The 27804-nt window shown below is 44.2% G+C and overlaps 2 protein-coding genes across 4 annotated transcripts; both read right to left on the bottom strand.

Annotated features, from left to right (window-relative positions):
- Positions 1–800: 800 nt before the first annotated feature.
- Positions 801–10354, bottom strand: LOC115146181 (serine/threonine-protein kinase PLK4-like). Of its 3 annotated transcripts, none has more exons than XM_029688088.1 (14): positions 10163–10354; positions 9324–9419; positions 8797–8892; positions 8528–8642; positions 5914–6892; positions 5710–5801; positions 5272–5582; positions 5065–5169; positions 4850–4952; positions 4146–4295; positions 3775–4003; positions 1743–1836; positions 1360–1610; positions 801–1193 (listed from the first exon to the last, which is right to left on the bottom strand). In XM_029688088.1, exons 1-14 carry the CDS (start codon positions 10190–10192, stop codon positions 1094–1096), a joined length of 2751 nt encoding a protein of 916 aa, XP_029543948.1. In that variant the 5' UTR covers positions 10193–10354; the 3' UTR covers positions 801–1093. The 3 variants fall into 3 exon arrangements, with proteins under 3 accessions (XP_029543948.1, XP_029543947.1, XP_029543949.1); XM_029688087.2 differs by lacking the exon at positions 10163–10354 and adding an exon at positions 9596–9827; XM_029688089.2 differs by lacking the exons at positions 801–1193; positions 10163–10354 and adding an exon at positions 9596–9960 and having other exon boundaries at positions 1495–1610; positions 3927–4003.
- Positions 10355–10590: 236 nt separating this feature from the next.
- LOC115146180 (heat shock 70 kDa protein 4L-like) lies at positions 10591–23278 on the bottom strand. Its single transcript, XM_029688086.2, has 19 exons — positions 22906–23278; positions 21422–21479; positions 21141–21281; positions 20757–20879; positions 20497–20596; positions 18944–19077; positions 18423–18667; positions 18250–18326; positions 17957–18108; positions 17687–17793; positions 17426–17559; positions 16670–16866; positions 15819–15893; positions 15588–15731; positions 14879–15004; positions 14641–14748; positions 14325–14444; positions 11923–12084; positions 10591–11804 (listed from the first exon to the last, which is right to left on the bottom strand). The coding sequence occupies exons 1-19, from the start codon at positions 23010–23012 to the stop codon at positions 11622–11624; spliced, it is 2493 nt and encodes an 830-aa protein (XP_029543946.1). The 5' UTR covers positions 23013–23278; the 3' UTR covers positions 10591–11621.
- Between the last annotated feature and the right edge of the window lie 4526 nt (positions 23279–27804).

Below are 27804 nucleotides of genomic sequence, written 5' to 3'. Positions count from 1 at the left end.
AGTACAGGGCTGCCAACTCTATGTAAAAACAATAGGGCATTTACTTGAGCACAGGCTCCTAGTCCTTCAGCATGTACATAGAATAAGTAGGCTAGCAAATTGAATCGACACAGAGGTTACTTAGCCCCAATGGCCGACTGACAATCTAAACCGTTTAGCCATTCCACCTGCAGCCCTCCGGGACTAACGTTGAGTAGCAATGCTCCTAAAGCCTTTCCTAGTGAAGACACAGATCCTCAACCCTGTAAACAGTGACAAAGGAGAGGATGTCTTAACCAAGCCATGCCCAGTATGTTGTGAAAACACTGACATTTCTGTACACAACTATACTGTGTCTCACATTGTTTTTCATTGTGCTTCTAAATGGGAAATAAATATTACCCCTACTTACAACCTTTATCATTTTTTCACCCTGACAATGTCATTGTGCTTTCATTTAAAAATGTTATGTATCAGTTCTTTAAAGAAACTAATTCAAAACAATTACTTTATTAAATGTCTAAACCAACAGGGGAAAAAATAATCCCCTTTTTTAAATAACCAATATCGTTGAGAAATTGCCATTACTATTCTAGTACTTCAGCCCAGATAATGAGAAACAGTCTAAGTTATTAAATTCATTCCCACAATGTTGTATTGGGTTTCTCACACTTGATAGGCCTCATGTCCTGCATATCAATACCATACACCAGTAAGGTATGCTAACATAACAGCTCATCCTTTAATATTTTAGTTTGTTGTAAACATTTACCCAGTCATGCTGTTGCAAGTGAGAAATAAAAGACCCCTGAACACCAAAGTGCGACTGAACTCTACCCAGCCTGCAGATGTTTATTGCTTCAGCTTTTATGCATCTGACATTTCATGGAGACTATGGTTTGACAACGTAGAAAATTACAATTACAAGATTATACTGTACAACATGGGCACTTTATAAAATATATATTTTCATAATTTTGTCATCTGTACATAAAAACACTATTTACAAGCACACTTGAGAGGTATGTATGTCATGGTATAAAGCCTATAATAGTGTCTCCTCCCTGTAACAGCATTGTACTGGGACGTTGCAATGCTGCTGAGGTTGTTTGATTCAGCGGCGTGCTGCTGGACTGGCTAACAGGCCCAGGATGGTGGAGAGACAGTGCAGCTTCTCCTTCACAAGCTCTGGCAACTTCTCATTCTCTTTATACCTGGAGCAACAAGCAGGAACATGTCAGCAAAAAGGGGTTGACAACTACCATTTCTCAAATACAGAGAATCATTTTATATCAAAATGACAAAAGATGGACATTGACATAGCACTGTATGAAAGGGTGGTGAAGTCATGGGTCAGTGTGCTGTGTAAGTGTTCAGTACCTGGTGGTCCGTCCCTCTGGGGACGTGTAGGCAATACAAGAGACCCCTGCCTGCACCACCAGCTGGGAGCCATCGTTGAACTGCACCCACACCTCTCCACTGGTCAGCTGTGAGGCCCAACCAATGTTTGGCACAAAGACGGACTTAAGCACTTTCCCTGTGTTGGTTGTGTGGTCTTGTTTGACCGACAGCGGAGAGCAGTTTTTGTTCACGCTAGCCGAGGTGAAGTCAGACCCATCATATGAGATCATCTGAAGATTAGAGAAGAGAAAAAGATTCAACAAAAAAAAAAAACAGAAATATCTTACACTTCCTAAATAAAAATGGATGGAATAAATAGCTTAGTTGATAGAATGTGAAATGTTGCTTCAGGAGAAACTCACAGAGGGAGTAATGTGTAGGTGCTTGGGCGGTGATGCCACATCTACAGGGGCAACACCGCCCAAGGGGCAGGGGGAGTCTGGGTTGGCAGGTCTTCTGGGAGGGATAAACAGAGGTGCAAGATTAGTGACAAGGACTGGGACTACCTGACACCCTAGACCCACTCCATTTTGTTTACTGCCCAAATAGGTCCACAGACGACGCAATCGCAACCACACTGCACACTGCCCTAACCCATCTGGACAAAAGGAATACCTATGTGAGAATGCTGTTCATCGACTACAGCTCAGCATTTAACACCATTGTACCCTCCAAACTCGTCATCAAGCTCGAGACCCTGGACCTCGACCCCACCCTGTGCAACTGGGTCCTGGACTTTCTGACGGGATGCCCCCAGGTGGTGAGGGTAGGTAACAACATCTCCACCCCGCTGATCCTCAACACTGGGGCCCCACAAGGGTGCGTTCTGAGCCCTCTCCTGTACTCCCTGTTCACCCACGACTGCGTGGCCATGCACGCCTCCAACTCAATCATCAAGTTTGCGGTGAGGGCCCTCGGAGTGTGGTGTCAGGAAAATAACCTCACACTCAACGTCAACAAAACAAAGGAGATGATCGTGGACTTCAGGAAACAGCAGAGGGAGCACCCCCCTATCCACATCGACGGGACAGTAGTGGAGAAGGTGGAAAGTTTTAGGTTCCTCGGCGTACACATCACGGATAAACTGAATTGGTCCACCCACACAGACAGCGTGGTGAAGAAGGCGCAGCAGCGCCTCTTCAACCTCAGGAGGCTGAAGAAATTCGGCTTGTCATCAAAAGCACTCAAACTTTTACAGATGCACAATCGAGAGCATCCTGTCGGGCTGTATCACCGCCTGGTATGGCAACTGCTCCGCCCACAACTGTAAGGCTCTCCAGAGGGTAGTGAGGTCTGCACAACGCATCACCGGGGGCAAACTACCTGCCCTCCAGGACACCTACACAACCCGATGTCACAGGAAGGCCACAAAGATCATCAAGGACAACAACCACCCGAGCCACTGCCTGTTCACCCCGCTATCATCCAGAAGGCGAGGTCAGTACAGGTGCATCAAAGCTGGGACCGAGAGACTGAAAAACAGCTTCTATCTCAAGGCCATCAGACTGTTAAACAGCCACCACTAAGATTCTGTGGCTGCTGCCAACATACTGACTCAACACCAGCCACTTTAATTATGGAAAAATGTATGTAAAAATGTATCACTAGCCACTTTAAACAATGCCACTTAATATAATGTTTACATACCCTACATTACTCATCTCATACTGTACTCGATACCATCTACTGCATCATGCCTATGCCGTTCTGTACCATCACTCATCCATATATTTATATGTACATATTCTTCATCCCTTCACACTTGTGTGTATAAGGTAGTTGTGAAATTGTTAGGTTAGATTACTCGTTGGTTATTACTGCATTGTCGGAACTAGAAGCACAAGCATTTCGCTACACTCGAATTAACATCTGCTAACCATGTGTATGTGAAAAATTAAATTGGATTTGATTTGACTGACAGGTGACTGGATATCTCAACAAACTGACTGATTAGGAGGCAAAGTATGGCTGACTGATTAGAACTGAAATAGTGTCTGCATTCTGCAACATGGTGCTTTCTTTAAAGGGAAATGTCAAAAGAATGTAGCTTCATATTCATCACTTCCAGCACTACCACAACATCAACATATGTATGTGAAAATGGAACGTTTATATGTTTTGTAGTAAAAAAAGAGAGGAAGATAAGTGTTTCCAATTACATCAATGAGCTTCATGTAATTTTAACCAACTAATTGTCTAATTGGTTGATGATGTCATTGGAAACACTCATCTTCCTCTCTTTTTTACTACAAAACATAGAAATGCACCATTTTCACATATGTTGATGTTGGGGTGGTACTGGAGATCAATATGAAGTTGAACATTTTAGAAATTAAGTGCTTCCAAACATGACAATGTCCTGCATTAACAGACAGTCATGGCTCTCTTGCTCACCGGCCGAGGGTGATGGGGAAGAAGGGAGTGCTCATGGCACAGCGCTGCTCCTCTGCAGTGATTGCCGTCTCTAGAGACAGACACATACTGTGGCCCTCGTCAGACAGCTTCACGTACAGCCTGCTCTCTGGACTGAGGCCACTCAGACCCACCTCTCCCTTCACCGTGTACGACTTCCCACTCTTCTCCACCACACGGACCAGCTCTGACGTCTTGTGGGTTTTTGCTCCTGTCACAGCATAGAGGACCACAGGTCAGGATTATCTAGTTTAACTGTGCAACAACAACTTTTCAATCTCAGAAGGAAAATACACCTTATCCTTCAAGGTCATTATGTTTCATATAATTGATGCTTTCTAAATGATCCTCACCATCGTAGAAGCACATCTCAAGGTCTGCATTAGGGGAGTTCTCCATCAGCATACATTTACCATACTTGGTATAGAGGGTAACTTTGGGAGTCTTGGATTTTACCAGCTGCACAAACTTGGAGGCATACTGGTATTTCTTCCAGTACTTCTCTATTGAAGACAGAGGACAAAGGTTAGTTGAAATCAGATTTCTAACATATTTATCGAATTGTGGTTTTAGATCTTTTTTTATTTTACCCCCTTTTTTCGATCTTGTCTCATCGCTGCAACTTTCCAACGGGCTCGGGAGAGGCATGCGTCCTCCGAAACATGACCCGCCTAACCGCGCTCCTTAACACCCGCCAGCTTAACCCAGAAGCCAGCCGCACCAATGTGTCTGAGAAAACACAGTTCAACTGGAGACCGGAGTCAGCCCGCAGGCACCCGGCCCGCCACAAGGAGTCGAGCGCGATGAGCCAAGGAAAGCCCCACCTGCCAAACCCTCCCCCAACCCGGACGACGCTGGGCCAATTGTGCGCTGTCCTATGGGACTCCCGGCCAATGCTGGTTGTGGCACAGCCCAGGAATGAACCCAGGTCTGTAGTAATGGATCTAGCACTGCATGCGTTGCAGTGCCTTAAACTGGTGTGCCACTCAGGAGACCCCAAATTGTGTTTTTTAAATCATGTCACTGCGAGATGTCACTGTCTGGTATTGAGGTGTACCCGGTAGGTCCTCATAGCTGCAGATCAAGATGTCTTCAGGGGGAGCAGGGGGGCGGTCTAGCACAGGAAAACCCTTCCCCTCATTGGGCTGGTAAATAGTGACCTACAGGATCATGGTCAAAGGGTGACATTAGTGTTTTGCCATTATTTCACAGACATACCATGATACATCTTCTCTGAAGGTTATGAAGTGTTGTGTTATTCCTAAAACTCACCATCAAACCATCACAGGATATCCTGAGGACCTCTTTGCCCCTCTCCTGGGGGCCCTGGCCCTTGAGAAGCTCCATACACACCTCTCCTGTATCCAGAATGCTCACCTGGGGAGAAGGAGACGGAAGCCACAGCTGTAGGGCAGGCAGGCATTGAAAGCAGATCAGTTGAATAGACAGGGGGATAACTAGGGTGTACGTCTGTCTTACCACAGCGTTTTTAGTCTTCTGTCTGATGGATTTCAGTCTTGAGGCACACAAAGGAGGGAGCACATTTCTCAGGGACTTTTTCTCCTTTTCTACACTTGGTTTGGATAGACTCTGCAGCTCTTCCCCATGACCGGGTTGCCCATTCTCCCTGTAGGAGTCAGTGTTTGAGGTGTTGCAGTGGAGGTGAGGACTGGTGCCTCTGCCTGCCGGTTTGTCACTCCAGGTGTTGTGTACACCTAGAGGATCCCTGCCACTATGGAAACTGACACTGCTGCTGTGAGAGGTGACATCCGTGGGCCTCGGAAACTGGCCTAGTGAGGCAGGATGAACAAACAATGTGGTCAAGCTTGTGAGAAAATCTTTATTTTAGAGCTTTTAAATCTTTACATTGGGATATAAGATTAAGATACAGCAAAGACACATGTAGGTGTACTATACCTTCTTTACTGAACCAATTCTGTACACCTTCTGACTCTTGTAACTGCAGGTTTAGTGGATGTGGTGATTGTATGGAATATGAACATCCTGAGCTGAGGAAATAAAGGGTACATACATGTATCAGTTAGTCAGACAGACGCAGCCATCTTAAAAATAAAAATAAACATTATATATTAATTACATCACACTGGGGTCACATCTTACCTGGCTGTCTGTTTGACAGGCACCGATGGGAGCCTTCCATGCTCTGTGAAGGGTTGTGGAGTGTCCTTGTAGCTGGAGGACATGGGAAAGGCCAGTCTCTCCGACCCAGTCAGCATCTCCTCAGAGTGGCATCTCTCCAGCTCTGCCTGCCCCATCCCCTGGGCTGGAGTGACAGAGGAGCTAGACCGGTCTGAGGAGTGAGTCCTCCGTAGGTACCGGGAGTGGGGCCGTCCACTCTCCCAGCCCAGAACTGCCCTGCTCCTCCCTACTCTGTCGGAGTGCTGCTGCCACTGCTCAACCCCCTCAAAGTAGGCGCTGCTTGGCGGCCGGGGCAATGTGGGGATATGTGCCATGCGGTTGGGCAGGGCAGGTCCGATCACATGCCTGGCTGCTCTCTTCTGGAGACGGCTGCTGCCTGAGGTGGATGAGGTGCAGGCTGTCGAGATGGTGGCGATGCCGCTGTCCATGGAGCCTGGCTCACCAAGGCTCAGCTCCTTGGTCCTGGCAAGCAGGCTTTGGGTCATGAAGGGGTGGTCAAGCACGGCAGACAGGCTGGGCCGCTGCGCAGGGTCCTTCCTCAGCAGCTGATGGATAAGGTCCTGGGCCTCCTGGGACACATGGCTGGGCATGTCATACTCCCCCAGAACCACCTTGTTGAGGGTGTGCTTCACTGTGTCTGTGTCAAATGGGGGCCGGCCCATCAGGAAGGCGTAGAACATACAGCCCAGAGACCAGACATCAGACTCCAGGCCATGGGCACTGTGGGTGGCCACCTCTGGGGAGATGTAGTTGGGTGTGCCACACATGGTGAAGTGCTTCTCGCTGGGGAGCTTCAGCTGGGTGGCCAGGCCAAAGTCAGCTATTTTAAGGTTCATATTGCTCGTCAGCAGCAGGTTGGACAAGGTCAGGTCCCGATGCATGATGCCATGTGTATGCAAGTACAGCATACCTTTCACTATTTGATGCATGAAGTGCTGCGCTGTAACATGAAAAAAAAAAAAATGAAAGCAACTGTTATAAAAGGAAATGAGGACAGGTGTCAAGACATGTTAATGTAGATTTCATAAGTTAAGAGATGTATCACTGACGCACTCTAGGGTTGGGCGGTATCCAGATTGTCATACCGTTTTGGTACCATACCGGGGTAGGGTGGGCAATATATCAAATTCATTTCATTAATTCTAATTTATGTTTTTGAGCAATATTCCAAATGCCTGAATTGTAGAATCAAGTTTTTTTGTAAATACATTTTTTATGACCGTTTATGTCCGCTTTTTGGTCTTGTCTGCTCCATCTGTGCTGTGCACCTTCCCATTTACACCAGAGATCTGTATATAATGACGAGATGCTCATGTTTCCGCCCTAACAATGGGTGTCATTGTCCCAAAGGCGGGAAGGCAGGCGACAAGCTTAGGTTCAAAATAAGCGCATAGAAACGCACAGGGCTTATTAGAACCCTACCACTCAAAACAACAAAGATGAGAGATCACTTCTTCCTCTCTGACAAACAGTTTCAACTCGCTATTTGCATTTGAGTCATATGGATACCAAAACTCACAGAGACATAATGTTACTGTAATAGAGGAGAAGTTAACCAGGGTATGGTTTGAAAGGTTATGCTAATTTTACAAAATGAAGTAAAAAAAAATCTAATTAACAATTACCTTGGCGCACAAAACAATTTAGGCAACAGCCACTTAGCGTCCTGAGCTGTATAGAATTTATTTTACACATCTTACATGCTGACCACACCGCTCGCATTGCAAAATAAATTTAAACTTACATGTTATTCAATTATTGCACCCACACTGCTCGTGCATGCGCCAACGAGCGAAATGCGTTGCCAAGCGTTAAAATAGAAGTCAGTTCTATGTGTGACGCTGAATGCAGTGCAAGTCCTGCCTCTCCCATCTCCTCATTGGTGTATAGAAGGAGATACCCATGTGGGTGATTGAAAGATTAACTGAATTTGGTCGGTGGTCATGGTAACTAAGAAAGTTAGATGCCAATTGCCATAAAGTCCCAAGAAGAAGCCTGGAAGGAGGAGAGATGACTAGAAACAATTTGGTTACCGTTTTATGTGTGGATTGATTGTCTGAGTAGAGGACCTTGTGCATTTCAGGTAAAATCAAATGTATTTATATAGCCCGTCTTACATCAGCTGATATCTCAAAGTGCTGTACAGAAAATAAGAACTCAAAGTTTTTATCCCAGGACAAATTAGCTAGCAACAGTAAGCTAGTTAAACAGGACAAATTAGCTAGCAACTGCAAGCTAGCTAGTTAAATTGCCAGAAAATGTATGCTTTTTGACCTGTCCCCAAATTAATATAATTAGTTCAGAGTTTGTTTTGATATTTCAACCTGCGTGTCGTGATCGCGTTTGGTGTGGGGGGACAAAATCAATTTGTGCACGATGGCGTGCAGCCGGTTTGATGTTCGGTGTAAGATTTCTTTTAGTTATACTTAACGCAAAGTCCCCAACAAAAAAAGTATATCTTTTTTATTATTGTATATTTTTAAACAGAATTGAAAATCATACTTTTCAAAATACCCCAGTATAAACTGTAGATTGCCCAAGCCTAATGCACTCTCAGGTAAACAATGAGACTGACCATCATCCTCTGAGAAGGGCATCTTCCTGTCTTTCAGGTATCGACTCATCTCTCCATTATGGCACATCTCCAACACCAAGTACACATAGTTACTGTCTTCAAAGTAGTTGTATAGCTGCAAAATAGCAAAATTACAAGCCAAAATGTTATATCGGGGTTAACGCAGTTATGTAAATTAGTAAATAAGACCTTATTAAAGTAGCACCAATTTCAGCACAACAATGATCAGATATGCCAAAACAGGCCCAACAAAGTTCAACCATGCTTACCTCTAGTATTGACGGATGCTTCAATCGACACTGAATCTCCACTTCGTTATTCACGCGCTGGACCATACCAGATTTATGCATGGCTTTTTTGTCAATCTGAGCAGAGAGGGGAACGATGGAGATAATTATACAGTGAGCATTATAATACACTGCTTTAGTCTTGTGGTAAACAAACGATTAGTCTTCCACAAAGAGAGTGAGAGCTATCCAGGAACAGAACAGACTGTCTACACTTCCAACAGTCCCCAGGTGACCCCTGGGAGGGGGGCTTAGAAAAAATACAAAACTGCTAAACACCATCTGGTAGTGAGATGGTGATGATGAGCAGTTAAGTCTTCACTGTGTAGCCTGTCAACATTTCTAAACCTGTGATTTGGCTGCTTGCGCTTGACAAAAAGTGTGCTGATTGAGCTCTTACATGTGTTTTTAACACATGATACAGGAACAGCATGAAACAAGCTTACATCATAAAAGTATTTGGATGTGGACTGTATAGCACCTTTTTTAAATTTATTATACGTTCTTACCATTTTGATCGCCACCTCCAAGCCAGTGTTCACTGACTTTGCCCGGTAAACACATGCAAAGGAGCCCTTACCAAGGAGGGTGAGAACTTTGAAATCCTGAAAAAGAGAATGAAAACATTTTTACATATATGCAATATATAAATCCAAAATCAATAAACTAATATTTACATTGCAACAAATATGACTAGAATATGTCATATAGCTATGCCGATGTCCTAGAAATGGATTTGGCTGTCAGCTGTTTTTGACAGAGGATGATTCTAATGTGATACCTCAATCTTTAGGTCCCCAGCTGTAAATAAGATTCGCTCCTCATCTTCACTGACTTTGCATTTAGTTGTCAGGTTTTGAAATAAATAATTTAAAACTTTGTCGAACACCTTCTCTCTGATATGTGTCATGTAGCCGACTAGACATACAGTGACTGAGTACTAGACTACACCAACTGTGGCTAATGTTAACGTTACCATTTGGTCGTTATGGCTAGCCAACCGTCAGAAGTAAAACATCAAAACACCTGTCTCTGTCATATAGCCAACCAAAACCTTTAATTATCCCGGCTCTCTTCCCGCTAATGAGCAGGCGTTGTGGTACCCGTCACCTGGCAACAATAAACTGTTGCGGTAAATCGCAGGGGACATGTCTCAGTCAAAATAATCAACAACAACTCGGCTGTAGTAGCCAGTGCTACTAGCGTTAGCCACCAGCTAGCTAAATAACAGTTACTCGTCTACGTTGCCGACTACGAATTATGCAAAGTTGGTAACGTTTACAGACAACTGACGTTCGCTTGCTAGCTGCGGGTTAGCCAGCTAACGTTAGCTAGGTCGACAACTCACCTCGATTTTATCGCCGATTGAAACACTCATCTTGCTTATTATTTGTCTTCCCAATCGATACAAAATTCCTATTCAAAACATGTTCATCCAGGTAAACTCATCAGCGGCCATAAACGACCTTTGATAAAATCAAATGAATGTTGCCCCTCCAAAACTTTAGTATTTCTTCCATTTTGAAAATATCCGCCCGTTACCCTCATGGTCACGTGACTATACACGTCATATAAAAACACGCAAATGTTGCCTTCTCGAGCTAAGGAGAGCTTTCGGGAACAAAAAGCACCTAGATGCCTTAAAATAACATGGGGTCCTCCTGTGGAAACAACTTTCTCATCTAGTAACTTGACATTTAAAGTTGCTTTGTATCATAAAAGTCTTAAATAATATGAAGATCATTGAGTACACTTTTTTAGCACTTTAGTCAAATACATGTATATTTTTTATTTAACTAGGCAAGTCAGTTAAGAACAAATTCTTATTTACAATGACGCTAACCCGGACGACGCTGGGCCAATTGTGCACCGCTCTATGGGACTCCCAATCACAGCCGGTTGTGATACTGCCTGGAATCAAACCAGGGGTCTGTAGTGACACCTCTAGCACTGAGGTGCATTTCCTTAGACCGCTGCGCCTCTCGGGAATGAAATAGTACAATGTTTGTCTTAAAGACAAATAATGCATTTACATTTTAGTCATTTAGCAGACACTCTTATACAGAGCGAATTACATTAGTGAGTGCATACATTTATTTATTTATACATTTATTACTTTCATCTTTAAATCTCATGACTCAAAATATGGAAATGCATGAAAATAAGTAAAGGAATAGGCATCCAGCCCATTGCTCTTCTCTCTTTGCTAACAACACTAGGAATGTATCCTCTATATACACAACTATAGGCACTGGCCAGTTTAAATTACTAAAATAATATTTACAGTATCTAGGCATACAGACATCCTTTCAAATTCATATATTAAATACAAATATATATAATATGTATTATTGCATACATATTTTACTAATAGTTTAATTAGCCATAGCGATTGTTCAGACAGTAATTCTACTTATGTTCCACTACAAGCTTATGTGCAGTAAGAGTCACCTTAGAGATCTGATGCTTATGGGCCTTTTGAAATGCAAACACGTATGGTTAGGGAAAAACTGTTTTCAGGAGAGCCAGAATTGTTTTCATCTATATCTAATCTTACAGTTAATGACTATATAAGGTATTTTCTAACCTCTGAGGGAGGAGCACACAGTTGTAACATAGTAGAGAAAGTTTTTTTTAAATCGAACAGGGGGACTCTGAACACAAATGCACAAAACAGTCCATTGAGTGGTGGTGGACATGGAAAAATGGTCCCGGATACACTTTGTACTGTATGTTTGGGTAGACCTTGTCAAAATGGTCTGATGGGAGCTAGAGTGCTGGTAGCAGAGGATATTTGGCAAAGGGGCTCAGTCAATCTCCATCTCTGCTGAAGGAGGCTTGGTCTGGTTGCTACCCTTTGCCACTCCCCTCCCGCCAGCTCCTTGCCTTGGGCTGTTATGGGCCCCGTTGCTCTCGTCATTCTCCTCTGACACGTCATCTGCTTTGGGCTTCGGCCGGTTGACAACTGGGTTGCATACTTCATCCAGTTCCTAAAGTATAGGTATATGTGGAAGATAGGTGGATGCAGTATTAGTCAAATAATCAGTACCTGGTGACGATGGGCCAATAGTATGTAATATGGTCAAATCATTCACACTTATCACACACCTGTATTTTAGAAATTATGTCTGCTACTTTGACGACTGGGTCCTGGGCGATGGTGAGTTGGCTCTGGGCATTCATCTTGCTGTTTATCCAGGCCATGCTTTCATTTAAACACTTCTCCACGTTTCTCATCTCCTCAGCATTCAGATGCTGGTAACGCTCATCCTGAGTGTAGATAGGAAACAAAACAATTAGAGATAGCACACCTCTGTCTCATTAAGTAAATCACCTTGTCTATGCCCTCACAAACAAATCAATTAATAAAAATGTCACAGATGGTTTATTACATACATCCTGGGTTAAACCCAGAGACAGACTAAGTCACAATAGTGTTACAATTGCTCAATTACTTTACTATGACAATGACCTAACTAGCTTTGAAAAGTGTGTACAGGCCCCAGGGGACTGATAAGACTAAACAAGGAAATCAGAGGTGTCCTGAATATGGAATAGGAAAGTAATTAGCACAATCCCAACAGAGCAGCGGTGTACAGTCGTGGCCAAAAGTTTTGAGAATGACACAAATATTAATTTTCACAAAGTCTGCTGCCTCAGTTTGTATGATGGCAATTTGCATATACTCCAGAATGTTATGAAGAGTGATCAGATGAATTGCAATTAATTGCAAAGTTCCTCTTTGCCATGCAAATGAACTGAATCCCCCAAAAACATTTCCACTGCATTTCAGCCCTGCCACAAAAGGACCAGCTGACATCATGTCTGTGATTCTCTAGTTAACACAGGTGTGAGTGTTGACGAGGACAAGGCTGGAGATCACTCTGTTATAATGATTGAGTTCGAAGAAGCGCCAAGGTGAAGAAGGCTTCATGGCGCCCAAGAAAGTCCAGCAAGCGCCAGGACCGTCTCCTAAAGTTGATTCAGCTGCGGGATCGGGGCACCACCAGTACAGAGCTTGCTCAGGAATGGCAGCAGGCAGGTGTGAGTGCATCTGCATGCACAGTGAGGCGAAGACTTTTGGAGGATGGCCTGGTGTCAAGAAGGGCAGCAAAGAAGCCAAATTCTGACAAACTCCAAGCATTGATTATGCAAGAATGGGCTGCCATCAGTCAGGATGTGGCCCAGAAATTAATTGACAGCATGCCAGGGCAGATTGCAGAGGTCTTGAAAAAGAAGGGTCAACGCTGCAAATATTGACTCTTTGCATCAACTTCATGTAATTGTCAATAAAAGCCTTTGACATTTATGAAATGCTTGTAATTATACTTCAGTATTCCATAGTAACATCTGACAAAAAATATCTAAAGACACTGAAGCAGCAAACTTTGTGAAAATGTATATTTGTGTCATTCTTAAAACTTGACTGTAGTAGTTCACAGAGAAATAGAGGTATTGTAAATGGGCTCAGCTTCATTTCACTGCATCTCACACTGAGCTTTAAAGGCGCTGCATGGTCAATCTGACGTCTGCATTGGTCATGCAGCATTTACGGTGATATGGTCTGTGCAGAAGTCAGGGCATTCATATTTCTTGTGCTTCGCCGAGCAGTGCAGAGCTGTGGTGAAGGAAGTTGTCAAGGAAGTGAGTTTGTGTTTATACAGGAACTCGCGCCCTCACCTACGGTCAACCGGTCAAGACAATGAGGAGCTATACGGAGCCCTCCGCATTGTTACAAGATCTGAGAGGCTCACGGCGATGCAGTACTGCGTACCTCTGGAGGCTCCGCAACTGCGTCACACCATCCATATGATGCCTCTGACCACATTTTCTGATCAAGCATAAATTGTCTCTTAGTGTCTTATACTGAGCTGTAATGACATCACTCCACAGAAACCATGTTCCCAATGAGGAGCAAAACCATTTTAATCATAGAATGGGTTAAATGTTTCTAAAGTGGGAGGGGGTTCGATTAATCCCACCCAGGCGCCTGTGTAGATGTATTATGCAATGGCTGAAAGTTGATTGCGTTAGATTTGGAACCAGGCTGCCTCCTGGGCGCGAGCCAGGTGCCCCGCTCTGTCTGATGGTGAAGTCGGCTTAAAACAAAATTGATGTAATTAAGCACGTGCACTACTTAATAGGATTCTTTGTTTTCCCACACAAAAGTGATTGTTTTTGAGAAAAACAGTTTATCTGTCTTCTCATTGAAAAACGAATTTGAAAATGCAAACATTTATTTTATGGAAAAGAGGTGTATGTTTCTGGAAGTTGCACCATACTGCCTTGTTGACAACATGACCAAGCAGCACATATTACTGTTCCATTTGAGAAGCGCATTCCTCCCTCCCCGCTATCGCCTGATGACGGGCCATTGCCCAGTTCAACACGGGCAGCGTAAAATAACTCCCTCAATGCCTTTCAGTACTATCCAAAAACCGAAGAGATCTCAAAGATGCTCAAGGATGAAAGGATGCTGAACTATAAGATAAAAAGATTCCAGTTTTTACCTTCTGTTTATAAAGCTCCACAGCCTTCATATAAAGTTGGATCTTCTTGCCCATCTCTTCAAATGCCCTCGGCCTGTCTTCCTGCTCCCTGTGCCTGTCATGAACGGGCTGGGCAAACCTCTGGAAAAGGACATCAGTCAAATAAATCGCTCAAATCAAGTCACGTTCCTAAACCTTCAGGCTGTTCACCTAAATGCCCCAAATATATTTGTTTATTATTCATGTTTCTTTCTCCTGATTTCAGAACTGCTATAATAGCAGACTGGTGCAGGCAGAGGCTAGAAATATAAATCCTTTATGCTAAATGAACACTAACCTTGAGATCTTCCAGTTTGTCCACATAGACCTGTTTGTCTTGGTCCTCTCCATCCTCATAAAGCCAGTTCTCTGTGTCCTCGAGCATCAGTGTCAGACGATTACTGTCCTTTTTGAAAGGTGAGAAAGGCCAAAACAGGTATCAGCAAACACATAATGTATTGCAAAGACTTATTCTGTGTTCAATGTGGCCGTATTTATTTCTTTGTTAAAAGGAAACTGTTCATCTAGGTTCTTACCTCCTCTGTGGTGTACTTCTCATAGATGCCACACAGTTTGTCCCGCAGGTCGTACACATACTCCTCCACAGCATTCTTAGCATCATTCCTCTCTTTCTCCAGCTTATCCTGGACGATCATCTGGCCCTGAGGGACACAGAGAGGAAGAGACAAAGTGAGACACGTGTAACAGAGGACACAGTAGGACACTCTCACATGCCATAAGCTCACAACACAGCTAGCTTGAAATGTCCAATGGGTACCTTTTGTATAGCTCAAATGATTAGCATCTTTTAAAGGAGGGCTGTCATGTGTGCTGTGAAGCAGAGGATCAAGCCCGGTATGGGGACAGGGACAGTGAAGGAGGCTAAACTGTTAGCAGCACACTGACGTCGGCAACAATGAGAGCCAAAATCAGCCTTCCGCTTCCTCTAATACCCACTCCCAGGCGGCCACACATAAATATAGGGCACGTTAGCTACATCATCTGCCAGTTTTGTAGAAGTATACAACATAGATAAAACGTGAATGAGACAACTAATGTAGAACATGCCTTTACAGTTCCAAAGCTGCAGATGATTCATCTTCCTACAGAAACCCTTACTACTTGTGTTTTATGTCTTTGAACTAAACAAGGCAGGTAAGTTTTACATTACAGCAAGTCTTTTCTCTTGGTTCGATGAGAATCTGACTCAGCTGCTGGGGAGTCGGGGCCTTCAGAGTGACTTACCTCATACTCCACAAAGTCATTGAGCACCCCCCTGTCCAGCTGTCTGATGGTATTGGCCAGAATCGGAAGGTCAGTGCTTTTCACTTTTACTTTAGGCTTGCTTCCCCCTGATGCTGGGTCCTGCTTCTCACCAGGGACTCCGTTCTTTGTTGGGAAATGTAAAATGTGTTATGCTTCACAAGACATAAAAGTTGAAGTGTAATTATATTTTCTTATGATTCACGTACTCACCTTACTGCAGGAGCTGGCGTCCTCATTCAGCTGGTCCCCCTGGCCTTGACCCTCCTGGTCTACCTGCATTTTAGTCTGCGACAGTAGGACACTCTCACAGCAACATCATCTGAATCTTAAAATCAACGCTTGGCTGCTCTCCTGCTCTAATTACAGTAGCTTTGACTTATGGAACACCTTAGTAATGTAATTAATAATGTTACACCTACGTCTATATAAATCAGCTTACTTCAAGCAGCACACCCCTCCTGTTAACGTAATCAAACGATCTACTATTCAAGGATGCCAATTAGAATGTTATAATCTGTATGAGTAACACATTCAAATACACTGACATACTGATCATATCAAAGGAGTGGAGGATGATTTTTATAGCAGACACAGGCACAGCACAGCCTATGAAGGATAGAGCTATGAAGACGTGGAAAGTATTTTCAACTTAATAGCTATTCCACTGGCTCCATGTATCCTTTGGCGTCACACACTGCCAAGCCCGGTTATACAAACATACACATTCTCTCAGGCTCAATGTGATGAACCTTAATGAGACCAGTGCTCCACAGATGAGACCAGACCACAAAACCTCCCACATATAGTTCATATCGTTATAGATGTCATCTTCAATGGGAGGAAAGGGATGCAGCTTCAAGAGCCAGGAATAGAGAGAAAATGGACTTGAGTAAAAATAACCACACAGGTAAAGACATGAAGTCATATCAGTGCTCTATGTCTTAGACATAAGACATTCAAATGGGAAGATTAAACAACGGCTTCTTTGACATGCGTTCTTAAATCTTAAAATAGAGTGTGAAATTCAGGTGAAAACTTCACACTCATTCTCTTTCTGTTACCTGGTCCTCTGGCCTTCCTTCATTCTGCACAGTGGCTTCCATGTCCATCTGAACATCCTCTCCTTCACCCTTCTGCTTCTCGATCAGGGAGGCGCTGGAAACACTGAAGATGCCATGCACGTTTATGCGCACTTTGACCTTCACTTTGGAGCTGTTTCCATCAGGCTGGGGCACCACATTCTGAACAGAAAAATGCCCTGAGAAAGCCAGAGAGGAGGAGGCAGGTGGAGAGACATTCAAATGTCACACCTGATGGAGTCACATGAAATGACACAAACACACTGGAGAATTGACAGGGGAAGGATGATGAGATCTGATTAGCTAGTCATTGAGCTTCTTTCAAACTGAAATCGCACCTGAGAGACCCCCTTATAATACACACATACTCTCACACACACACACAGCTCTGCCCTGTAAATGACTCCCGTGAGTCATAGGGACGCAGTGTTCCATGGGAAATTTAAGCCTGTCCTAATTATCAGCCAGGTAGGAGACCCCCACTATATGGTTTAAATGTTCGTCATCAGGTAGGCCACCAAGAAACAATTGCAAATGGCCAACCACAGGACAGACATATAGTAGCTGTCTTGTAAGGGGATCTCACGGCAGAATAGCTACAGTAAGTGCCAGCCAGGGTGTAACAGCTAAATATTTTACGTTCAGTGAGACCGCCTTCCAATTCCTTGAACAGGTACATCAAAGATGAAAGAAGACCTCTATGAACTGCAGAGGGCTTAGTTGAATAAGCAGGTGTACCTATCCTGATGTCTGGGTAAGGCAGCTCTTGTGGGAGGCTGTAGAATGCTTCCAAGTCAAAGGGCTCGTCCTTGTGGAAGGTGATGACTTTGGAGAAGGGTGCTGCATGGTTCTTACTGTACACCTCACATTCTCTGTAGAACAGACAGTGGTGTTGAATGAGGACCCTGTGTTGTAATGTCTTCGCATCTTATTACAAACAACACAGTACCCACAAATGAACGTTTCTTTCTATAGAGCCAGCTCAGTATGTGCCCTTACCCGACTCCATCTTCTGTGGGGGACTTCCAGCGTAGGGTTATGGGAAAGGGAACCACATCAGTGATGGAGAATTCACGCACCTTAAACGCTGGGGACAGAATTGCACACTACACACACACACACACACATAAACAAACACACACCAAAACAAGGACACAAACACACAATCACTTTGTTACACACCAAATATTCCAGCAAATTATTCATCAGCTGCATATAAAATTGATGGCTGAGGTTTCAAACACTGTAAGAGGAGAGGGAGGTGAGCACCTGAAGAGCACAGCCCCGTGCCACAGCCTCATCTGCGTTGAGTGTGGTGCTGACATCTTTGCCAAAGAACTTGGAGATTCTCTCTTTAATGGAAGGGATCCTGGTGGCTCCTCCTACCACCTCCACTGCATAGATCTCATCCCGGCTCAGCTCTGACACAAAACACACACACACACAGACACAGAGAGGGTCAAATAATACATTTTCAGTTTTACTATTGAATTAAAATGTACTGCCTCTATCACTGAATGTTCATCAACTAAATCAAATTAGATTTGATAAAAATGACATACTTGATTGTTCAATAACTGCTTTCAATGGCGCCTCTACTCTCGTCAAGAATGGGGCACACAGTTCTTCAAACTGGACTCTGAAAAAGAAAAGAAGGGGGAAAGTGGAATGATTATTATTGCATATACATCTCGATAGGAAGCTAAACAAAGGAGTCACAAATCCATATGTGTACCTGTTCATCTTGCCTGTCACATCAATGTCATTCATGAAGCACTCAATGTTAATGGGAAGGTCAGAGCAGTTGGCACTCATCAACTTCTTCAGTTTCTCGCACTCCTGAGACAGCCGCAGAATAGCCCTGGGGTTCTCCCTCACGTTCAGCTTGTACCTTGCCTTGAACTCCTCGCAGAAGTGCTCCACAAGTACCTCATCAAAGTTACGCCCGCCCAGGTAGGGGTCAAAGGCTGTGGCCAGTACCTGGTTAATTGACCAGACAATTAGGGGTTACATTTTTTTATTTATTTCACCTTTATTTAACCAGGTAGGCTAGTTGAGAACAAGTTCTCATTTGCAACTGCGACCTGGCCAAGATAAAGCATAGCAGTGTGAACAGACAACACAGAGTTACACATGGAGTAAACAATTAACAAGTCAATAACACAGTAGAAAAAAAAGAGATAAAGAAAAATACAGGTGAGAAATAGTGATAAATAGTGATAGACTGCCTCTGCTACTTTAGGAAGAAGAACCCACCTTAAGTTTGCCTTTGTTGAAGGCTGATATGGAGACCTGGAATGATGAATGTCCCAGGTCCACGAACACCACATTGCGTGGCTTCTCCTCTGGGGTGGGCAGGTCCTGCTTGTAGATCCCATATGCCAGGGCCACTGCCATTTAGAAACAACAAATTGAGACAGACACTCTAATGCAGGGTTCCTCAAAAAGAGGCAAACTTTGTAAAAAAATCCATCAAATAAAAACAATGTTCTTGGACATAAAAGACTGTACAATCACCAGGAAATGAGCGTAAAGGGATTTTAATTGAGGAAATATTTTCCTAAGTATTCCCATGCATAAATAGAGGCATACTACTTTGAGTCCGCAAGACACGTCTTTGTACTATGGGGAGTGAGGCTTCTACTCCCTTGCCCCTCCTCTATGGATTGCTCTCCCTGACCATCTGTGAGCCGCTCCATCAACTTGAACTTCTAAAACGGGTCTTGAAACACATTTCTACAGACTATTTTATAGTCCTAATCTGCAAAGTCATTTTAGCACCTAGCCTACTATTGCTATGCCCTGATTCTAAATGTAGGATGTTTTTATTGTATTTTGTTTTATTATCATTATTTGTTTTGAGCTTTGAGAACACTAATGAAAAGCGCTATACAAATGAAATGTATTTGTTTTATTATTATTATTACATGTGATCGTATCCCAATGTAATCAAGATTTGAAATTATTATGTTTTTGTCAAATATTATATCTGTTTGGAGTTTCTTGCAGTCAATTTGCAGTGTACAAATAATTTATAATTATGTTCCGGCCCCCCGACCATCCGCTCAAGAAAAGAATCGGCCAGCGGCTGAATGTAATTGGGGACACCTGCTCTAACCCTACACCACTGCATGAATAAGAGCATTTTAGTGGATGGAAATTACTAGAAGCAATGTATGTGTTATCAAGTCATTTTGGTCGCCTAAACCTAATATAACATAATAGGTTACCTAGTGGTTAGAGTGGTTCGAATCCCCAAGCTGTCAAGGTGGAAAATTTGGCAATGTGCCCTTGAGCAAGGCACTTAACCCTAATTTGCTCTAGAGGTGCTGTACTACTACGGTAACCCTGTAAAACAACACATTTCAATGCACTTGCCCAGTGTATGTGACAATAAAATATATATATTTTTTATACAATGATATGTCTGTGCAGCTTATAGGCCTATACATTGCTCCTACAAAGGGCATTTTCAAGTACACTTTGTGAATGTCAGTGCCTGCTGATTACAGGTGAGAAAACAACGACTTGAAAAACAGCTGTCTCTAGGGAACTCCAACTCCCACCAATAAATCTCCAGTGGAGGCTTCTGAGGGGAGGACGGCTCATAATAATGGCTGGAACAAGCAAATGGAATGGAATCAAACACATGGAAACTATGTTTTTTATGTATTTGATACCATTCCACTAATTCCGCTCCAGCCATTAACACGAGCCCCTCCTCCCAAACTAAGGTGCTACCAACCTCCTGTGCTATAGACATATCCATCACAGAATATGACCTTGATGACTCTGTGGGAATCACTGACCTGCCGTGGTGTCATTGATCAGACGCAGACAGTTCAACCCTGCAATTTGGGTGGAGTCCATCACAGACCTCCTCTCTGCATCGGTGAAAAAACTTGGGACCTGTGAAACAAAACTCTTGTTAGAAAATTATACATTTGCAATGGGATGAAAAAAACAACTTTGGCTAATATCAAGGTATATTCACGTGTAGCATATTGATACTACGTTGACTAGTTTCATTTGCAGTGTTTTCCAGGATATATATATTGTTGTCACTCACAGAGATCACACAGTCCACAACTGGCTTCTTCAGGGAGCTCTCAGAAGTTTCCTTCAGCTTGGTCAGCAACATTGCTGTTACCTGCTCAATTGTGAACACTTTGTCCTCATCCAGGTAACGGACCTATGAATAGGACACAGTTTTAGTTGAGACTATTTAGACAATATGAAAACCAGCTGAAACCAGAGGTTTGATGGTGTCAGTGCTGGTTAAAAAAGATGGTTTGGAGGTCAAACACATTGGAAAATACAAACAATTGAGCAAAATAACAACAGTAATTTACATGATGACAATGGAGCTTGGGGTGATGGAGCTAAAGGGAACATGTTAAAAATGGAGTGCAGTGAAAAGGGAACACAGTGGAAAAGTCTACAGTGGTGTTACCTTGATTCCAGTGTTGCCACTGGCCAGCTTGTGCAAGCTGTAAGGCAACTTGGGCTTCTCCTCCTGGACATATGGGTCGTCAAACGCTCTGCCATGGAACTTCTTGAAGCCATGGACTGTGTTTTTAAAATTGGTTATAATCTGAAATAAATCGTTTTTTTTAGTCATGTGATCCGATGCTGACCAATTTGACCATTTCCAAAAAAGTAGTGATCTGCAAAATTACATTTGCACAATAATACTACTACATTATAAAAACTGTTCTCATTTGATCATCTTACTTGACCCTTGGCTGCATTTCCAATGGTTCGGTTTTTGGAGGCCAGAGACACCCAAGCCCTGGGGAACCAAAACAAATAAACACATCAAAAATATAATATAGGCCTAATGGTTAAGAGTAGGCAATGGAGGTTGAACATCTGCAGATTATTAAGTGAATTTCTATGAAGAAACGACAAATTAGGACAGTAAGACAGAACAGTTCACCTTCAAAGTGTAAGGAAGATCTGCATTTAAAATATCACTTTTTAAACTAATTTAACTGACTCACTTCCTCCATCAGCTCATTGCATTGTCTTGCTGACACAGAGTGATCCAGGTTCCTTGAATGGAAGGCTCAATTCCGTCAACTGGTATTGAAGGTCTTACTCTGCTCCACCTACCCATCTTCCCCCTCCTTCTCCTCCTCATCAAATTAATTTTATAAGAGCTGTACACTGCAATGCTATGTTATGTCTGAGGTTATGCCCAATTGGCATTGTGATTGTGGGCTATGCAGTTGGTCTGATGTCAGATGTTAAGTTATTTGGAAAATGAGTTGTGAATGAGGCTGAGCAAGAACATCCTGTAATAAAAACCCAGGTCATTACATTCCCTCTCACTCACGCAGAGTATTGGTGCACCTTGCATAGTGGCCTGTTAGGAGGAGCAGGGGAAGATTGCAGTTTTGAGAGGAATTGGTGTAAACTAAATGCCCATGTATTCACAGTCACCTAATCCAATGTCAAAACATTTGTGTGTGATAGTCATATTCACATACGCTACATACAGTAGGCCTACAAGCAGCCCATCTATAGTCTATATTTATATTGTACAAATGATTCTGTCGATATGGGAATTTGTAACACAGTACTTTTAAGTCTGAGAGCAAAAAATGTATGACAGCAGTCAATTCCCAGCAAATTCAATGACACACGCAAGAAATAAAATGAGCTATACATTTAGCTGATGCGCTTTGAATAAAAAAGTACAACACAACAAAGCTTACTTGAAAACTAGAGTAATGCAGGGATATTCATTTATAAAAAACTATATGACATGAGATTTAATACAATATATTTTAATACTGAACAATTTGGTCAATGTCGATATAGGCTATGACGATGCATTAAATATCATATCACAGAATATGATAGAAAAGTGTCAAATGAAACTAAAAAGGCCACATTCCATGCACTACGTAGACGGCTGCAATTATTAAGAGGTCATTAGGTAAATGAACATGCAACAAAGACTTCTGACAATGGAGACGTTATAACGTAGTAATAACCAAAACTGCAAATTTTACTAAAAATTTACATGGAAGAAAAAATTACAATCCAATGTAATGTCATCCAATGTAAAATATTCATCATAACACATGAAGCATCCATTGTTGGAGCATTTTTTATCACTACGCCATCAGGGTATGCTACAGCGAGCATCCAGTCACAAACATTATGTAGCAAAATCACATTCTATATATCGATGTCAATGGTATACTTACGGTGTACATCTGTCGCTGTATTCATTGGCAATGGTTTCAATCCCGCCGCTTCTCGCAACAGCAATGTAACAATTTTGGAAACCCACATCAATACCTACTACTGACATAATGAGTGTAGCTGTTAGTTTGCGCAATTTTCCGTAACGATTGACACTTGACACCTTTCCAATGAGAAAATAAAATATTCCACTATGCGAGACTGTAGGCTATTTTAAATTATTTATTTCGTTTTCAGCATATATTTGAGACAGTTTGCTCTTACAGTTCTAACTGAATTAGGCTACTAGCTATTATGTAAGGCAAATCTTTATAGCCAACTCACTCAACCTAATCCCAGGGAGGAAAAATGTCCAGAGGATTCTCTCAATTTCAATCGTAACAACCGGTAATCCAAGCAAACATGCGCAAAGAGCAGTCGCGAAGGCCTCTATAGAACCCGCCCTCTGCTATCTGTTATTGGTTACATGTCACCAAAGGTGAATTTGATTGGTGCGACAGAGCATCTACGAAAGAAAAATCTAGAAATCCTTGAAAGAAAAATCTAGAAATCCTAGAAAGAGAACCAGCCTTTACATCATGAGTGACAGTGTAGGTAGGGCATTGTCTGCTGGTATAGGGATAAGTGAAGTTTCCATGAGAAGCATGCCATTAGGCAAAATGTAAATGCAATTTGCAGACCACTACATATAGTTTGGCTACTGGTGTAAATTATTACAGTATAAGAATTATTTCCACTACCTGTCCTTAATATCAGGGGCGCAATTTTGGTTTTAGAAGTGGGGGGGACATAATATTATGATTATATATTTTTTATCCAATTGGATATACACTCCAAACAGACTACCATACAGCTCCAAGGCATCAACATGGTTCTAAAGCACACTGTTGCCTCGTTTTGTATCACATTCCAATGATAACACTGTGGCGGATAAAACACAATTTCAGTATGTGGGGAGGACATGTCCAGATTACAGATTGCACAATAGAAATGTAAAGATCATTTCCGATTAAACCCACATATGCAGAGTTCACCGTGAATGCAGCGTTACGAAGTCCCTGTCGATGACTGTTATCAGTGTAACGGATGTGAAACAGCTAGCTAGTTAGCGGTGGTGCGCGCTAAATAGCGTTTCAATCGGTGACGTCACTTGCTCTGAGACCTTGAAGTAGTGGTTCCCCTTGCTCTGCAAGGGCCGCGGCTTTTGTGGAGCGATGGGTAACGATGCTTTGAGGGTGACTGTTGACGTGTGCAGAGCGTCCCTGATTCGCGCCCAGGTCGAGGCGAGGGGACGGACATAAAGTCTACACTGTTACATTGATGCTGTTGGCCCGGATCACTGGTTGCTGCGGAAAAGGAGGAGGTCAAAAGGGGGGTGAGTGTAACGGATGTGAAATGGCTAGCTAGTTAGCGCGCTAAATAGCATTTCAATCGGTGACATCACTTGATCTGAGACCTTGAAGTAGTGGTTCCCCTTGCTCTGCAAGGGCCACGGCTTTTGTGGAGCGATGGGTAACGATGCTTCGTTGGTGACTGTTGTCTGTGTGCAGAGGGTCCCTGGTTTGCGCCCGGGTCGGGGCGAGGGGACGGACTAAAGTTATACTGTTACATCAGCACCTCACAACCATGAGCTGCACACTCCACTCCCCATCTCCCATGACCTGAGCCTCAGAGTCTAGGCGGTACCATAAACCTGCCTCTCAAACTCTCTCTGACCTGTGTGACCTGATATGTTTCTAGGAAGGTTACTAGGGGCCCAGACATCTACCAATTGTCTTGATTATACAGGTCACAATATACTTGCAGTCTTCCTCATGCAGTGGCGGAGAGCAATATTGTTTTCTCTGCCTGTCAACAACTGGACTCATTCATATCTCTGGACTTGTGGGACAGTGTGCATGCCCAAAAACCACGACCTTTCTCACTTTTCACCCCCATGTACACTACCGTTCAAAAGTTTGGTGTCACTTAGAAATGTCATTGTTTTCGATAAAAAAGCATACATTTTACATTTTTTTTACATTTAAGTCATTTAGCAGACGCTCTTATCCAGAGCGACTTACAAATTGGTGCTTTCACCTTATGACATCCAGTGGAACAGCCACTTTACAATAGTGCATCTAGGTCTTTTAAGGGGGGTGAGAAGGATTACTTTATCCTATCCTAGGTATTCCTTAAAGAGGTGGGGTTTCAGGTGTCTCCGGAAGGTGGTGATTGACTCCGCTGTCCTGGCGTCGTGAGGGAGTTTGTTCCACCATTGGGGGGCCAGAGCAGCGAACAGTTTTGACTGGGCTGAGCGGGAACTGTACTTCCTCAGTGGTAGGGAGGCGAGCAGGCCAGAGGTGGATGAACGCAGTGCCCTTGTTTGGGTGTAGGGCCTGATCAGAGCCTGGAGGTACTGAGGTGCCGTTCCCCTCACAGCTCCGTAGGCAAGCACCATGGTCTTGTAGCGGATGCGAGCTTCAGCAACTGGAAGCCAGTGGAGAGAGCGGAGGAGCGGGGTGACGTGAGAGAACTTGGGAAGGTTGAACACCAGACGGGCTGCGGCGTTCTGGATGAGTTGTAGGGGTATAATGGCACAGGCAGGGAGCCCAGCCAACAGCGAGTTGCAGTAATCCAGACGGGAGATGACAAGTGCCTGGATTAGGACCTGCGCCGCTTCCTGTGTGAGGCAGGGTCGTACTCTGCGGATGTTGTAGAGCATGAACCTACAGGAACGGGCCACCGCCTTGATGTTAGTTGAGAACGACAGGGTGTTGTCCAGGATCACGCCAAGGTTCTTAGCGCTCTGGGAGGAGGACACGATGGAGTTGTCAACCGTGATGGCGAGATCATGGAACGGGCAGTCCTTCCCGGGAGGAAGAGCAGCTCCGTCTTGCCGAGGTTCAGCTTGAGGTGGTGATCCGTCATCCACACTGATATGTCTGCCAGACATGCAGAGATGCGATTCGCCACCTGGTCATCAGAGGGGGAAAGGAGAAGATTAATTGTGTGTCGTCTGCATAGCAATGATAGGAGAGACCATGTGAGGTTATGACAGAGCCAAGTGACTTGGTGTATAGCGAGAATAGGAGAGGGCCTAGAACAGAGCCCTGGGGACACCAGTGGTGAGAGCGTGGTGAGGAGACAGATTCTCGCCACGCCACCTGGTAGGAGCGACCTGTCAGGTAGGACGCAATCCAAGCGTGGGCCGCGCCGAGATGCCCAACTCGGAGAGGGTGGAGAGGAGGATCTGATGGTTCACAGTATCGAAGGCAGCCGATAGGTCTAGAAGGATGAGAGCAGAGGAGAGAGAGTTAGCTTTAGCAGTGCGGAGTGCCTCCGTGATACAGAGAAGAGCAGTCTCAGTTGAATGACTAGTCTTGAAACCTGACTGATTTGGATCAAGAAGGTCATTCTGAGAGAGATAGCGGGAGAGCTGGCCAAGGACGGCACGTTCAAGAGTTTTGGAGAGAAAAGAAAGAAGGGATACTGGTCTGTAGTTGTTGACATCGGAGGGATCGAGTGTAGGTTTTTTCAGAAGGGGTGCAACTCTCGCTCTCTTGAAGACGGGAGGGACGTAGCCAGCGGTCAGGGATGAGTTGATGAGCGAGGTGAGGTAAGGGAGAAGGTCACCGGAGATGGTCTGGAGAAGAGAGGAGGGGATAGGGTCAAGCGGGCAGGTTGTTGGGCGGCCGGCCGTCACAAGACGCGAGATGTCATCTGGAGAGAGAGGGGAGAAAGAGGTCAGAGCACAGGGTAGGGCAGTGTGAGCAGAACCAGCGGTGTCGTTTGACTTAGCAAACGAGGATCGGATGTCGTCGACCTTCTTTTCAAAATGGTTGACGAAGTCATCTGCAGAGACGGAGGAGGGGGAGGGGGAGGAGGATTCAAGAGGGAGGAGAAGGTGGCAAAGAGCTTCCTAGGGTTAGAGGCAGATGCTTGGAATTTAGAGTGGTAGAAAGTGGCTTTAGCAGCAGAGACAGAGGAGGAAAATGTAGAGAGGAGGGTGTGAAAGGATGCCAGGTCCGCAGGGAGGCGGTTTTCCTCCATTTCCGCTCGGCTGCCCGGAGCCCTGTTCTGTGAGCTCGCAATGAGTCGTCGAGCCACGGAGCGGGAGGGGAGGACCGAGCCGGCCTGGAGGATAGGGGACATAGAGAGTCAAAGGATGCAGAAAGGGAGGAGAGGAGGGTTGAGGAGGCAGAATCAGGAGATAGGTTGGAGAAGGTTTGAGCAGAGGGAAGAGATGATAGGATGGAAGAGGAGAGAGTAGCGGGGAGAGAGAGCGAAGGTTGGGACGGCGCGATACCATCCGAGTAGGGGCAGTGTGGGAAGTGTTGGATGAGAGCGAGAGGGAAAAGGATACAAGGTAGTGGTCGGAGACTTGGAGGGGAGTTGCAATGAGGTTAGTGGAAGAACAGCATCTAGTAAAGATGAGGTCGAGCGTATTGCCTGCCTTGTGAGTAGGGGGAAGGTGAGAGGGTGAGGTCAAAAGAGGAGAGGAGTGGAAAGAAGGAGGCAGAGAGGAATGAGTCAAAGGTAGACGTGGGGAGGTTAAAGTCGCCCAGAACTGTGAGAGGTGAGCCGTCCTCAGGAAAGGAGCTTATCAAGGCATCAAGCTTATTGATGAACTCTCCGAGGGAACCTGGAGGGCGATAAATGATAAGGATGTTAAGCTTGAAAGGGCTGGTAACTGTGACAGCATGGAATTCAAAGGAGGCGATAGACAGATGGGTAAGGGGAGAAAGAGAGAATGACCACTTGGGAGAGATGAGGATCCCGGTGCCACCACCCCGCTGACCAGAAGCTCTCGGGTGTGCGAGAGCACGTGGGCGGACGAAGAGAGAGCAGTAGGAGTAGCGGTGTTGTCTGTGGTGATCCATGTTTCCGTCAGTGCCAAGAAGTCGAGGGACTGGAGGGGG

Source organism: Oncorhynchus nerka, linkage group LG18 (genome assembly GCF_034236695.1).
Source record: "Oncorhynchus nerka isolate Pitt River linkage group LG18, Oner_Uvic_2.0, whole genome shotgun sequence".
Classification (NCBI taxonomy): Eukaryota; Metazoa; Chordata; class Actinopteri; order Salmoniformes; family Salmonidae; genus Oncorhynchus; species Oncorhynchus nerka.
The sequence above is the reverse complement of the archived record's forward strand: the minus strand, read 5'-3'. Positions and strand labels throughout refer to the sequence as shown.

Coding starts and splice junctions, on each gene's coding strand:
- LOC115146181 (XM_029688087.2), bottom strand. CDS start 9,724: ATGACACATATCAGAGAGAAGGTGTTCGACAAAGTTTTAAATTATTTA. Junction 9,420..9,595: donor CTGGGGACCTAAAGATTGAG/GTATCACATTAG, acceptor TCTCTTTTTCAG/GATTTCAAAGTTCTCACCCT. Junction 5,583..5,709: donor GAATTGGTTCAGTAAAGAAG/GTATAGTACACC, acceptor CTGCCTCACTAG/GCCAGTTTCCGAGGCCCACG.
- LOC115146180 (XM_029688086.2), bottom strand. CDS start 23,012: ATGTCAGTAGTAGGTATTGATGTGGGTTTCCAAAATTGTTACATTGCT. Junction 21,480..22,905: donor TACAGCGACAGATGTACACC/GTAAGTATACCA, acceptor TTGGTTCCCCAG/GGCTTGGGTGTCTCTGGCCT. Junction 15,732..15,818: donor ACGCCAGCTCCTGCAGTAAG/GTGAGTACGTGA, acceptor TTCCCAACAAAG/AACGGAGTCCCTGGTGAGAA.